Source organism: Cyclopterus lumpus, chromosome 1 (assembly GCF_009769545.1).
Source record: "Cyclopterus lumpus isolate fCycLum1 chromosome 1, fCycLum1.pri, whole genome shotgun sequence".
In the NCBI taxonomy this organism is placed as follows: Eukaryota; Metazoa; Chordata; class Actinopteri; order Perciformes; family Cyclopteridae; genus Cyclopterus; species Cyclopterus lumpus.
This window is the reverse complement of record NC_046966.1, coordinates 26,906,466-26,918,836: the sequence shown is the minus strand read 5'-3', so window position 1 is coordinate 26,918,836 and position 12,371 is coordinate 26,906,466. Positions and strand designations below refer to the sequence as shown.

Below are 12,371 nucleotides of genomic sequence, written 5' to 3'. Positions count from 1 at the left end.
ACCATATTACCCTACTAGAGAACTTATAATACCATATTACCCCACTAGAGAGCTCATAGTACCATATTACCCCACTAGAGAACGTATAGTACCATATTACCCCACTAGAGAGCTCATAGTACCATATTACCCACTAGAGAGCTCATAGTACCATATTACCCCACTAGAGAACTCATAGTACCATATTACCCCACTAGAGAGCTCATCGTACCATATTACCCCACTAGAGAGCACATAGTACCATATTACCCCACTAGAGAACGTATAGTACCATATTACCATATTACCCCACTAGAGAACGTATAGTACCATATTACCCCACTAGAGAGCTCATAGTACCATATTACCCCACTAGAGAACGTATAGTACCATATTACCATATTACCCCACTAGAGAACGTATAGTACCATATTACCATATTACCCCACTAGAGAACGTATAGTACCATATTACCCCACTAGAGAGCTCATAGTACCATATTACCCCACTAGAGAACGTATAGTACCATATTACCATATTACCCCACTAGAGAGCTCATAGTACCATATTACCCCACTAGAGAACGTATAGTACCATATTACCCCACTAGAGAACGTATAGTACCATATTACCCCACTAGAGAGCTCATAGTACCATATTACCCCACTAGAGAACGTATAGTACCATATTACCCACTAGAGAACTCATAATACCATATTACCCCACTAGAGAACGTATAGTACCATATTACCCCACTAGAGAGCTCATAGTACCATATTACCCACTAGAGAACTCATAGTACCATATTACCCCACTAGAGAGCTCATAGTACAATATTACCCCACTAGAGAGCTCATAGTACCATATTACCCCACTAGAGAACTCATAGTACCATATTACCCCACTAGAGAGCTTATAGTACCATATTACCCCACTAGAGAACTCATAGTACCATATTACCCCACTAGAGAGCTCATAGTACCATATTACCCCACTAGAGAACTTATAATACCATATTACCCCACTAGAGAACTTATAGTACCATATTACCCCACTAGAGAGCTCATAGTACCATATTACCCCACTAGAGAACTCATAGTACCATATTACCCCACTAGAGAGCTTATAGTACCATATTACCCCACTAGAGAACTCATAGTACAATATTACCCCACTAGAGAGCTCATAGTACCATATTACCCCACTAGAGAACTTATAATACCATATTACCCCACTAGAGAACTTATAGTACCATATTACCCCACTAGAGAACTTATAGTACCATATTACCCCACTAGAGAACTCATAGTACCATATTACCCACTAGAGAGCACATAGTACCATATTACCCCACTAGAGAACTCATAGTACCATATTACCCCACTAGAGAGCTTATAGTATGTAATATAATATCGTACGTATGTGTACAGATTGTAAAGCCCTCTGAGGCAAATTTGTAATTTGTGATATTGGGTTATACAAAATAAACTGAATAGTACCATATTACCTCATAGTAGGTCATAGTGCATTATAGAGAGCTAACCCCTTCACAATAAAACACCTAAGGTTCTAAACCCTTCACAAAAAAACATCCGAGAGCTAACCCCTTCACAATAAAACACATTTAAAACATTTAAACAAATTCTTCATTTTAAATAGCAATACTCCTCATCTTCTTCCTGAAGTAACCAGTCATTAAAGAGACTCAGCGTTGTATGACATCAGAGTTATGATGTCATACATGTGACCGTCGACATGTGAAGTTTGTTTACTCTCCAGTGATCACCTGACTGCCCTCTACTGTTGTAACTGAGCCACTACACCACCAGCTCTACCTGAGACTGTTGGTTGTGTTCTTTAACTTTATAAAATATGAAAACAGACCCAGTGAGACAGTTCTTTTAATCCTTCATGTCTTTGTGGTCTTTTTTTAGTCGTCTGTCTTTGAGTCTTCGGTACACATGGACCTCATACCAGCTGACTCGAGGTGATAATTTAAGGGGGCGGGGCTCCTACCTGCCAGCGCCTTGATGCGGGAGCGTTCGAAGAGACGGGCCGAGCTGTTCTCGTTGTCCCATTCTTCGTCCCAGCGGTTGTTCACCGTGTCGTTGCTGCTGTACTGCTGCTGCAGCTCCATGTGGTCGAAATCGGCGGCCACCTTCGTCATCGTGACCTTTCACCTCTGACACACGCCTCGAAGTCAGCGATGACGCATCCACATTGGCAGCTTCAGGCCGAGCCCTGCAGGACAACAGGAAGTCTACATTCTCATTATGATCAACAACAGAACATTGTATTCATGACGTCAGACTGAAACACAAATGAAGACCTACTTGTAGCGTAACATAAAAGTACTCCAGTAAAGTACCCAAACATTGTACTTCAATACAGTAGCACATACACACAACACTGAATCAGTTTGAGCCACTAGATGGCGCTTCAATCAGGTCAGTTGATCATGTTGATCAAGTGCTCTGAAGATGTGAAGACATTCGTCTTCTTCTGCGGTTTTGATGTCGTGATGATGTGAATCTGGATGATGGTGTTGTCATGATGTCATGATGATGATGTGATGTCATGATGATGATGTGTCATGATGTTATGATGATGATGTGATGTCATGATGATGATGTGTCATGATGTCGTGATGATGTGATGATGATGTCATTATGTCGTGATGATAGGGCGACTGTGGGTCAGTGGTTAGCAGGTCCGTCTTTCAATCAGGGGGTTGGCGGTTCAGTCGATGTGTCCTTGAGCAAGACACTTAACCCTGAATTGTTCCCTGTAGCTGTTCTACGGTGTATGAATGTAACATGATTATAAGTCGCTTTGGATAAAAGCGTCAGCTAAATGACATGAAATGTATTGTATTGTATTGTTAGTCATTATGTCGTGATGATGTCATGATGATGTCATGATGATGTCATGATGATGATGATGTGATGTAATGATGTTGTGATGATGTAATGTTGTTGTGATGTAATGATGTTGTGATGATGTAATGATGATTTGTAGACCTGGAGAAGGCTTTCGACCGGGTCCCTCGGGGGTTTTTGTGGGGGGTGCTGCGGGAGTATGGGGTGCCGGACCCGTTGGCACGGGCCATCCGGTCTCTGTACGCCTGCAGTAGGAGCTGTGTTCGTCTCCTCGGTAGTAAGTCAGACACGTTCCCGGTGGGTGTTGGCCTCCGCCAGGACTGCCCTTTATCACCGGTCCTGTTCGTGACCTTCATGGACAGGATATCTAGGCGCAGCCAGGGGGCGGAGAGGATCCGGTTCGGGAGTCTCGGGATCGCCTCTCTGCTGTTTGCGGATGATGTGGTCCTGTTTACCTCCTCGGGCCGTGACCTCCAGCATTCACTGGGGCGTTTTGCAGCTGAGTGAGAAGCGGCAGGGATGAGAGTTAGCACCTCCAAATCTGAGGCCATGGTGCTCTGCCGGAAACCGGCGGATTGCTCCCTCCAGGTGGGGGCAAACTGCCTCCCCCAAGCGAAGGAGTTCAAGTATCTCGGGGTCTTGTTCACGAGTGAGGGTAAGGTGGAGCGGGAGATCGACAGGCGGATCGGTGCGCCTGCAGCAGTAAAACAGGCGCTGTACCGGTCCGTCTTGGTGAAGAGGGAGCTGAGCCGGAAGGCAAAGCTCTCCATTTACTGGTCGGTCTACGTTCCAACCCTCACCTATGGTCACGAACTCTGGGTCGTGACCGAAAGAACGAGATCTCGGATACAAGCGGCCGAAATGAGCTTCCTCCGTAGGGTGGCCGGGCTCAGCCTTAGAGATAGGGTAAGGAGCTCGGACATCAGGGGGGAGCTCGGAGTCGAGTCGCTGCTCCTTCGTGTCCAAAGGAGTCAGCTGAGGTGGTTCATCTAGTCAGGATGCCTCCTGGACGCCTCCCATTAGAGGTTTTCCGGGCACGTCCAACTGGTAGGAGGCCCCGGGGAAGACCGAGGACACGCTGGAGGGATTATATCTCCCGGCTGGCCTTGGAACGCCTCGGGATCCCCCAGAATGAGCTGGAAAGTGTTGCGGGTGAGAGGGAAGCCTGGGTCGGCCTGCTGAACCTGCTGCCACCGCGACCCGACCCCGGATAAGAGCTGATAATGGATGGATGATATCATGATGATGTAATGATTTTGTGATGTAATGATGTCGTAATGATGCTGTGATGATGATGTCATGATGTAATGATTTCGTGATGATGTAATGATGTTGTGATGATGATGTCATGATGTAATGATTTCGTGATGATGTAATGATGCCGTGATGATGATGTCATGATGTAATGATTTCGTGATGATGTAATGATGTTGTGATGATATCATGTTTTGTGATGATGATCCAAAGGTGTTGGCTAACTACAGACCGATCTCTAGCCTTCCCTTCCTCTCTAAGATCCTTGAGAAAGTAGGACTCATCTCTGTACTGGTCTTGTTAGATCTTAGTGCTGACAAAGGACTCATCTCTGTACTGGTCTTGTTAGACCTTAGTGCTGACAAAGGACTCATCTCTGTACTGGTCTTGTTAGACCTTAGTGCTGATAAAGGACTCATCTCTGTACTGGTCTTGTTAGACCTTAGTGCTGATAAAGGACTCATCCCCGTACTGGTCTTGTTAAACCTTAGTGCTGATAAAGGACTCATCTCTGTACTGGTCTTGTTAGACCTTAGTGCTGATAAAGGACTCATCTCCGTACTGGTATTATTAGACCTTAGTGCTGATAAAGGACTCATCTCTGTACTGGTCTTGTTAGACCTTAGTGCTGATAAAGGACTCATCTCCGTACTGGTATTATTAGACCTTAGTGCTGATAAAGGACTGATCTCCGTACTGGTCTTGTTAGACCTTAGTGCTGATAAAGGACTCATCTCTGTACTGGTCTTATTAGACCTTAGTGCTGATAAAGGACTCATCTCTGTACTGGTATTATTAGACCTTAGTGCTGCGTTCGACACCATTGATCATGACATCCTATTACAGAGACTGGATCAGTCGATTGGCATTTCAGGTACCGCACTAAGTTGGTTTAAATCCTATTTATCAGATCGATCTCAGTTTGTATTTGTAAACGATGAAGCCTCAATGACCACCAACGTTAATCACGGAGTTCCACAAGGTTCTGTGCTTGGACCAATTTTATTTACCTTATATATGCTTCCTTTGGGCAACATTATCAGGAAACACTCCATAAACTTTCATTGTTATGCAGACGATACTCAATTATATCTATGGATCAAACCAGAGGAGACCAACCCGCTCGCTAAAATTCAAGAATGTCTTAAAGACATAAAAACATGGATGACCTGCAACTTCCTGATGTTAAACTCAGACAAAACTGAAGTTATTTTACTGGCCCTGAACACCTCAGAGATCAATTATCTGGTGATGTGGTTTCTGTAGATGGCATTGCCCTGGCATCCAACACCACTGTAAAGAATCTCTAGTTATCTTTGACCCAGACTTGTCCTTTAACTCCACGTTAAGCAAATCTCAAGGATTGCATTTTATCATCTACGTAACATTTCAAAAATCAGGCACATCTTGTCCCAAAAAGATGCAGAAAAGCTGGTTCACGCGTTTGTTACTTCCAGACTAGATTACTGCAACTCCTTATTATCAGGCTGCTCTAATAAGTCTCTTAAATCCCTCCAGTTGATCCAGAATGCTGCAGCTCGTGTACTCACAAAAACTAAGAAAAGAGATCACATGACTCCTGTATTAGCTGCTCTGCACTGGCTCCCTGTAAAATCAAGAATCACATTTAAAATTCTTCTCCTCACCTACAAAGCCTTGATTGGTGATGCACCATCATATCTTAAGGAGCTTGTAGTACCATATTGCCCCACTAGAGAGCTGCTCACTAAATGCGGGGCTACTTGTGGTTCCTAGAGTCCTAAAAAGTAGGATGGGAGCCAGAGCCTTCAGTTATCAAGCTCCTCTTTTATGAACCAGCTTCCACTTTCAGTCCGGGAGGCAGACACAGTCACCTCATTCAAGAATAGACTTAAGACTTTCCTCTTTAATAGTGCTTATAGTTAGGGCTCCCATTGGCTGCTCGGTCAGCTGACTGGAGTTAATGGAGGAAGTAAAGAGCTCCAAGATCACATCAAAGTTATTGCACTGAGCAGCAGAAGGAACCATTAGAGCACTCAGACATCCAGAGGACGTCCTCAGGGACCATTAATGGATCTGACTTCCCAGAATCCTCTGCTGGATGATGGAAACACATCTCTGACCAGCCGACGGCTGCAGTTTAGGAGGACGCCGGGTCAGAGGTCAGGAGAGTAACTCAAGAAGAACCAGAGGTGGAACATAACTAAGTACATGTACTTGAGTACTGGACTTGTACTTGCTGGTAGTACTTGTATTTAGTTTGAAGCATTTATGTAGATTAAACTAAACAGGATATAAAGGAGTTAATCTGAACGTTAACACAGCAGGAATATTAATCCAGACTCATTAAATAGAGATATTTGGGGATACAAATAGGGCAATAGTCCCTTGAAGCATGGCAGGAAGAGGGGGGGGGGGGAGGCAGGAAGTGTTATGGGCCCCTCCCTTTGGTTCACATCACTCAACATTCCTCCAACATGACGACAGAAACTCATTCCATGCTAACATGTCTCTGATGAATGATGCTAACATGTCTCTGATGCTAACATGTCTCTGATGCTAACATGTCTCTGATGCTAACATGTCTCTGATGCTAACATGTCTCTGATGAATGATGCTAACATGCCTCTGATGCTAACATGTCTCTGATGAATGATGCTAACATGTCTCTGATGCTAACATGTCTCTGATGCTAACATGTCTCTGACGCTAATATGCCTCTGATGCTAACATGCCTCTGATGCTAACATGTCTCTGATGCTAACATGTCTCTGATGCTAACATGTCTCTGATGCTTACATGTCTCTGATGCTAACATGCCTCTGATGCTAACATGTCTCTGATGCTAACATGTCTCTGATGCTAACATGTCTCTTCCATAGTAAACAAATATCTCTTGTGAGTGTTTGTGTGTGTGTTAATGTGTGTGTTATATGTGTGTGTGTTTGTTTGTGTTAATGTGTGTTTATGTGTTTGTTTGTGTGTTTGTTTGTGTGTTAATGTGTGTTTATATGTGTGTGTGTTTGTTTGTGTGTGTTAATGTGTGTTTATATATGTGTGTGTGTGTGTTTATGTGTGTGTGTTTATATGTGTGTGTGTTAATGTGTGTTTATGTGTGTGTTTGTTTGTTTGTGTGTTTATATGTGTGTGTGTGTTTATATATGTGTGTGTGTGTGTTTGTTTGTGTGTTTGTTTGTGTGTGTTAATGTGTGTTTATATGTGTGTGTGTGTGCGTTTATGTGTGTGTGTTTGTTTGTGTGTTTATATGTGTGTGTGTGTGTTTATGTATGTGTGTGTTTGTGTGTGTGTTTATGTGTGCGTGTTTGTTTGTGTGTTTGTTTGTGTGTTTATGTGTGTGTGTTTATGTGTGTTTATGTGTTTATGTTGAACAAACTCACAGAAAAGAAACTCCTGAAATATTGTCAAACATTCTTCAGAGTCCGACAGTCACAGCTGAGGAAATACAACACACATACAGGGAGACAGTTGTGTGTCACATACAACTGTCTCACTCAGTCAAACACACACACACACACACACACACACTTCCTCTTCCTGGTTAGATGACCCCACCCTTCACCGGTAGAAACATGAAGCTGCTTAGCTTAGCTCGAGACTAGAAACAACCAGGTGATCGTTAATCAATAAGTTCAGAGGATCAAAGACCTGAAGATTTAGAAGAAACGCAGGTTCAAATAACAAAGATACTACATGTACTGCAGTTCTACGTATATATCGAGAACACATAGAACATAAAGTACAACATGTACCTCTGAGCTGTAGTACCTTTGAGATGTACAGTGTACAGTACTATATGTACCTCTGAGGTGTAGTACAGTATAAAGTACTACATGTACCTCTGAGTTGTAGTACCTTTGAGATGTACAGTGTACAGTACTATATGTACCTCTGAGCTGTAGTACAGTATAAAGTACTACATGTACCTCTGAGTTGTAGTACCTTTGAGATGTACAGTGTACAGTACTATATGTACCTCTGAGCTGTAGTACAGTATAAAGTACTACATGTACCTCTGAGGTGTAGTACAGTATAAAGTACTACATGTACCTCTGAGATGTAGTACCTTTGAGATGTACAGTACAACATGTACCTCTGAGGTGTAGTACAGTATAAAGTACAACATGTACCTCTGAGATGTAGTACAGTTAAAGTACAACCTGTACCTCTGAGATGTAGTACAGTTAAAGTACAACCTGTACCTCTGAGGTGTAGTACAGTATAAAGTACTACATGTACCTCTGAGATGTAGTACAGTTAAAGTACTACATGTACCTCTGAGATGTAGTACAGTTAAAGTACAACCTGTACCTCTGAGGTGTAGTACAGTATAAAGTACTACATGTACCTCTGAGGTGTAGTACAGTATAAAGTACATGTACCTCTGAGGTGTAGTACAGTATAAAGTACAACATGTACCTCTGAGGTGTAGTACAGTATAAAGTACATGTACCTCTGAGATGTAGTACAGTATAAAGTACAACATGTACCTCTGAGCTGTAGTACAGTATAAAGTACTACATGTACCTCTGAGGTGTAGTACAGTATAAAGTACAACATGTACCTCTGAGATGTAGTACAGTATAAAGTACAACATGTACCTCTGAGCTGTAGTACAGTATAAAGTACTACATGTACCTCTGAGATGTAGTACAGTATAAAGTACAACATGTACCTCTGAGCTGTAGTACAGTATAAAGTACTACATGTAGTACAGTATAAAGTACTACATGTACCTCTGAGCTGTAGTACAGTATAAAGTACATGTACCTCTGAGCTGTAGTACAGTATAAAGTACTACATGTAGTACTTTATACTGTACTACATGTACCTCTGAGCTATAGTACAGTATAAAGTACATGTACCTCTGAGCTGTAGTACAGTATAAAGTACTACATGTAGTACAGTATAAAGTACTACATGTACCTCTGAGCTGTAGTACAGTATAAAGTACTACATGTAGTACAGTATAAAGTACTACATGTACCTCTGAGCTGTAGTACAGTATAAAGTACTACATGTAGTACAGTATAAAGTACTACATGTACCTCTGAGCTGTAGTACAGTATAAAGTACTACATGTAGTACAGTATAAAGTACTACATGTAGTACAGTATAAAGTACTACATGTACCTCTGAGCTGTAGTACAGTATGAAGTACTACATGTAGTACAGTATAAAGTACTACATGTACCTCTGAGCTGTAGTACAGTATAAAGTACTACATGTAGTACAGTATAAAGTACTACATGTAGTACAGTATAAAGTACTACATGTAGTACAGTATAAAGTACAACATGTACCTCTGAGCTGTAGTACAGTATGAAGTACTACATGTAGTACAGTATAAAGTACTACATGTAGTACAGTATAAAGTACAACATGTACCTCTGAGCTGTAGTACAGTATGAAGTACTACATGTAGTACAGTATAAAGTACCTGGACGTGGTACTCTCCCCAACATGGTGACGGTGTCTGGGTGCGTTTGATTCGTTTACCTTCAATGGCTCTAAAAGCAGGACGTTCATTATTCATGTTCATGAGTTATGGATCTGAAACTCATCAGATGATCGTTATTGATCACCAGCTGTTTGTTTCTGGGACTTCTGGTTTTTGCAGGAAGCTGTTGTTTATTTACAGTCTGACCCGTAAACAAAATGTAAACAAGTAAATATGATTCACAAATACTCGGCTGATACGGGTTCCACTTCCTGTTTCCATCGTAAACATTTCCTGTAACGTTCCCAGAGGACCTCTAGAGATGGAAGGCTACTTCCTGTCATGGTCCATTAACACTAATGTGTTCTCCGAGTACATGCAGAACGTTCTGTGGAGAACGTTCTGCGGTCCAACGTGGAGGTTAAGGAATTGACAGAATGTTCTGTAGAGAGAAAGTTCCTAATAGAACCTTCTGTGGTTCTCCCACACTGTCTGCGGGTTCCCAAATGCCTCTCAGTCTATTCAAGGGAACCTAGAGATGATCTCCATCATCCAGAGTGATCATTGGTTAATCATTGATTGATTACTGATTGATGCCTTATTTGATGAATACAATATAAAAACCAGTCCTTTAAAGTTGAAAAACATTAAACTACAAAAGCATCCAATCAACACAACGAGGAACCGGAAGTTGAGATGTAATCAGTTATTGATTGATTATCAGTTTCTGATCGTTTAGCTTCGGTGAACTTTAGTCAACAGAAAACACAACACGGATTTGGGAGGTTTGAGGGTCCCGAGGCCTGCAGGGTCCGGGTCCGGGTCCGGGTCCTCAGCGGACCTCCTGCTCTCTCTATCCGAGTGTGAAGAGCTACGCCCCGGCCTGCTGAGCCTCCCCATGCCGGGGACAGCAGCTGGAGGCCGGACAACAAAACACACCGAGCACGTCCTGGTTATTGTGCCGCGCGCACGCGCACACGCCTCCTCCCGCAGCCACGCCTGGTTCTGCCTCATGCATGGCGCACCGTTATTCTCCTCCATCCTCCTGCAGACTCGAATGGCTGCAAGCGGGGATAGGGCCGCAGGACATGCGGGCGGAGGGGCACCGCGGCCCGGCTACAGAGGACCGGGGCCTCCGGGGGGACCTCCAGCCTCTGACCCGGAGCAAACCGAGTCTCCGGGACGGGAAGTTGGCGGAGGATCAGTGTATCGCTCCGCTCCAATCACAGCTCAGCGAGACAGAGACCCGTAAAGACCAGCAGAGACCAGTACAGACCAGCAGAGACCAGTACAGACCAGCAGAGACCAGTACCGACCAGCAAGAGCTGCTTACCTGCTCAGAAGATCTCAGCGAGTCTGCAAACTTCAGCCGAGGACGAGAGGAGTCCGACGGAGGAGCTGCTGCTGCTGCTGCTGCTGCTGCAGGGAATGACGGGAAGGAATCCGCACTGCCCCCCCTCCTCCTCTTCCTCCCCCCTCCTCCTCCTCCTCCTGCCCTTTCCTCCTCTTCCTCCCCCCTTCCTCCTCCTTTCCTCCCCCCCTCCTCCTCCTCCTGCCCCCCCTTCCCTCTTCCTCCCCCCTCCTCCTCTTCCTCCCCCTCCTCCTCTTCCTCCTCCTCCTGCCCCCCCTTCCCTCTTCCTCCCCCCCCTCCTCCTCTTCCTCCCCCCCCTCCTCCTCTTCCTCCCCCTCCTCCTGCCCTCCCCTCCTCCTCTTCCTCCAAAGAGTTGTTCCTCTTTAATAACATGACGTCAATGAACCTTCTCTATAAAACATATTAACATATTTCATAACTTTATATGGAACATGAATATATTGATTATATGAATGTTATTGGATCAGTTTGTGTGAAGCAGAAGTATTTTAAATAGAAATTCTATCAAATTAAAATCCATCCATCCATCCATCCCATCCATCCATCTTCAATACCGCTTATCCTCATTAGGGTCGCGGGGGCGCTGGAGCCTATCCGCAGCTGACATAGGGCGAAGGCAGGGGACACCCTGGACATCGAGGGCAACCAGTCCATCGAGGGCAAATTAAAATAAATAATAAATACAATATTTGACTGTTATTGTTAGAAGATAATAATAATTAAAGCTGCGAGCAGCAATGAACGGGTCCTCGCTCATTCGCGGCAGTCGGGGGGCGCCGGCGGGACGCCGACCCATTCGGCCGAGAACGCGGAGCTGCCGGTCGGACGTTTTACCGTTTGTCGCGTAACACTGATTTTCTTACACCAGTAGGTGGCGCTGTGACAATGTGAACATATACATGCATCATGTGTCTCTACGGTGAAGTCTAGACCACGTCATGTAAATTAAATGTACAAAAAAAGTGATTCAGAAATTAGCCCTGGCTTGGATGTGACACAGGTCTCTGGGTCACAGGACAAACACTTATGTTGAGCTACTGATCAGATGCCTGATGCCTTCACCGACTAAGAAGATAACATGACGGTCTAAGGAGAAGACAGGATTGGATCAGTTAAAGCAACAGTAACAAAACACAGAAAGTGGGTGTTTATTTGAGTCCACATAACGTCGAGTCAAGTTTGGCGAAAAAGTACAAATTCTTCTAACTAATCATCTTTAAGGCCTTCAGATCAACCTGGAAACAAGATTGAAGTCGATCGGATAAGTTTTGAGGGAGAAAACCTTAAATGTATAACGGCGAAAAGTGACAGAAACAAGCGAAAAATGCCCCAAACTGTGAAATTCTGCGAATTATTGTAGCACACTCTAGTGTTCACATCGCACATATTTTTTCTGCAGGTTAAAGGATGCAATGTGCACATATACTGCAAGTTTTGAGTGATTAGTCCC

The 12,371-nt window shown here is 43.8% G+C and overlaps 1 protein-coding gene across 1 annotated transcript in view; it reads right to left on the bottom strand.

Moving 5' to 3' along the window:
* The window catches only part of LOC117729216 (spectrin beta chain, non-erythrocytic 1-like), a 54,119-nt gene extending 43,108 nt beyond the window's left edge, over nt 1-11,011 (bottom strand). Inside the window, 2 exon segments of the mRNA XM_034530084.1 lie at nt 1,996-2,220; nt 10,883-11,011. Coding sequence (XP_034385975.1) covers nt 1,996-2,146 — 151 coding nt within the window. The 5' untranslated portion in view covers nt 2,147-2,220; nt 10,883-11,011.
* Between the last annotated feature and the right edge of the window lie 1,360 nt (nt 11,012-12,371).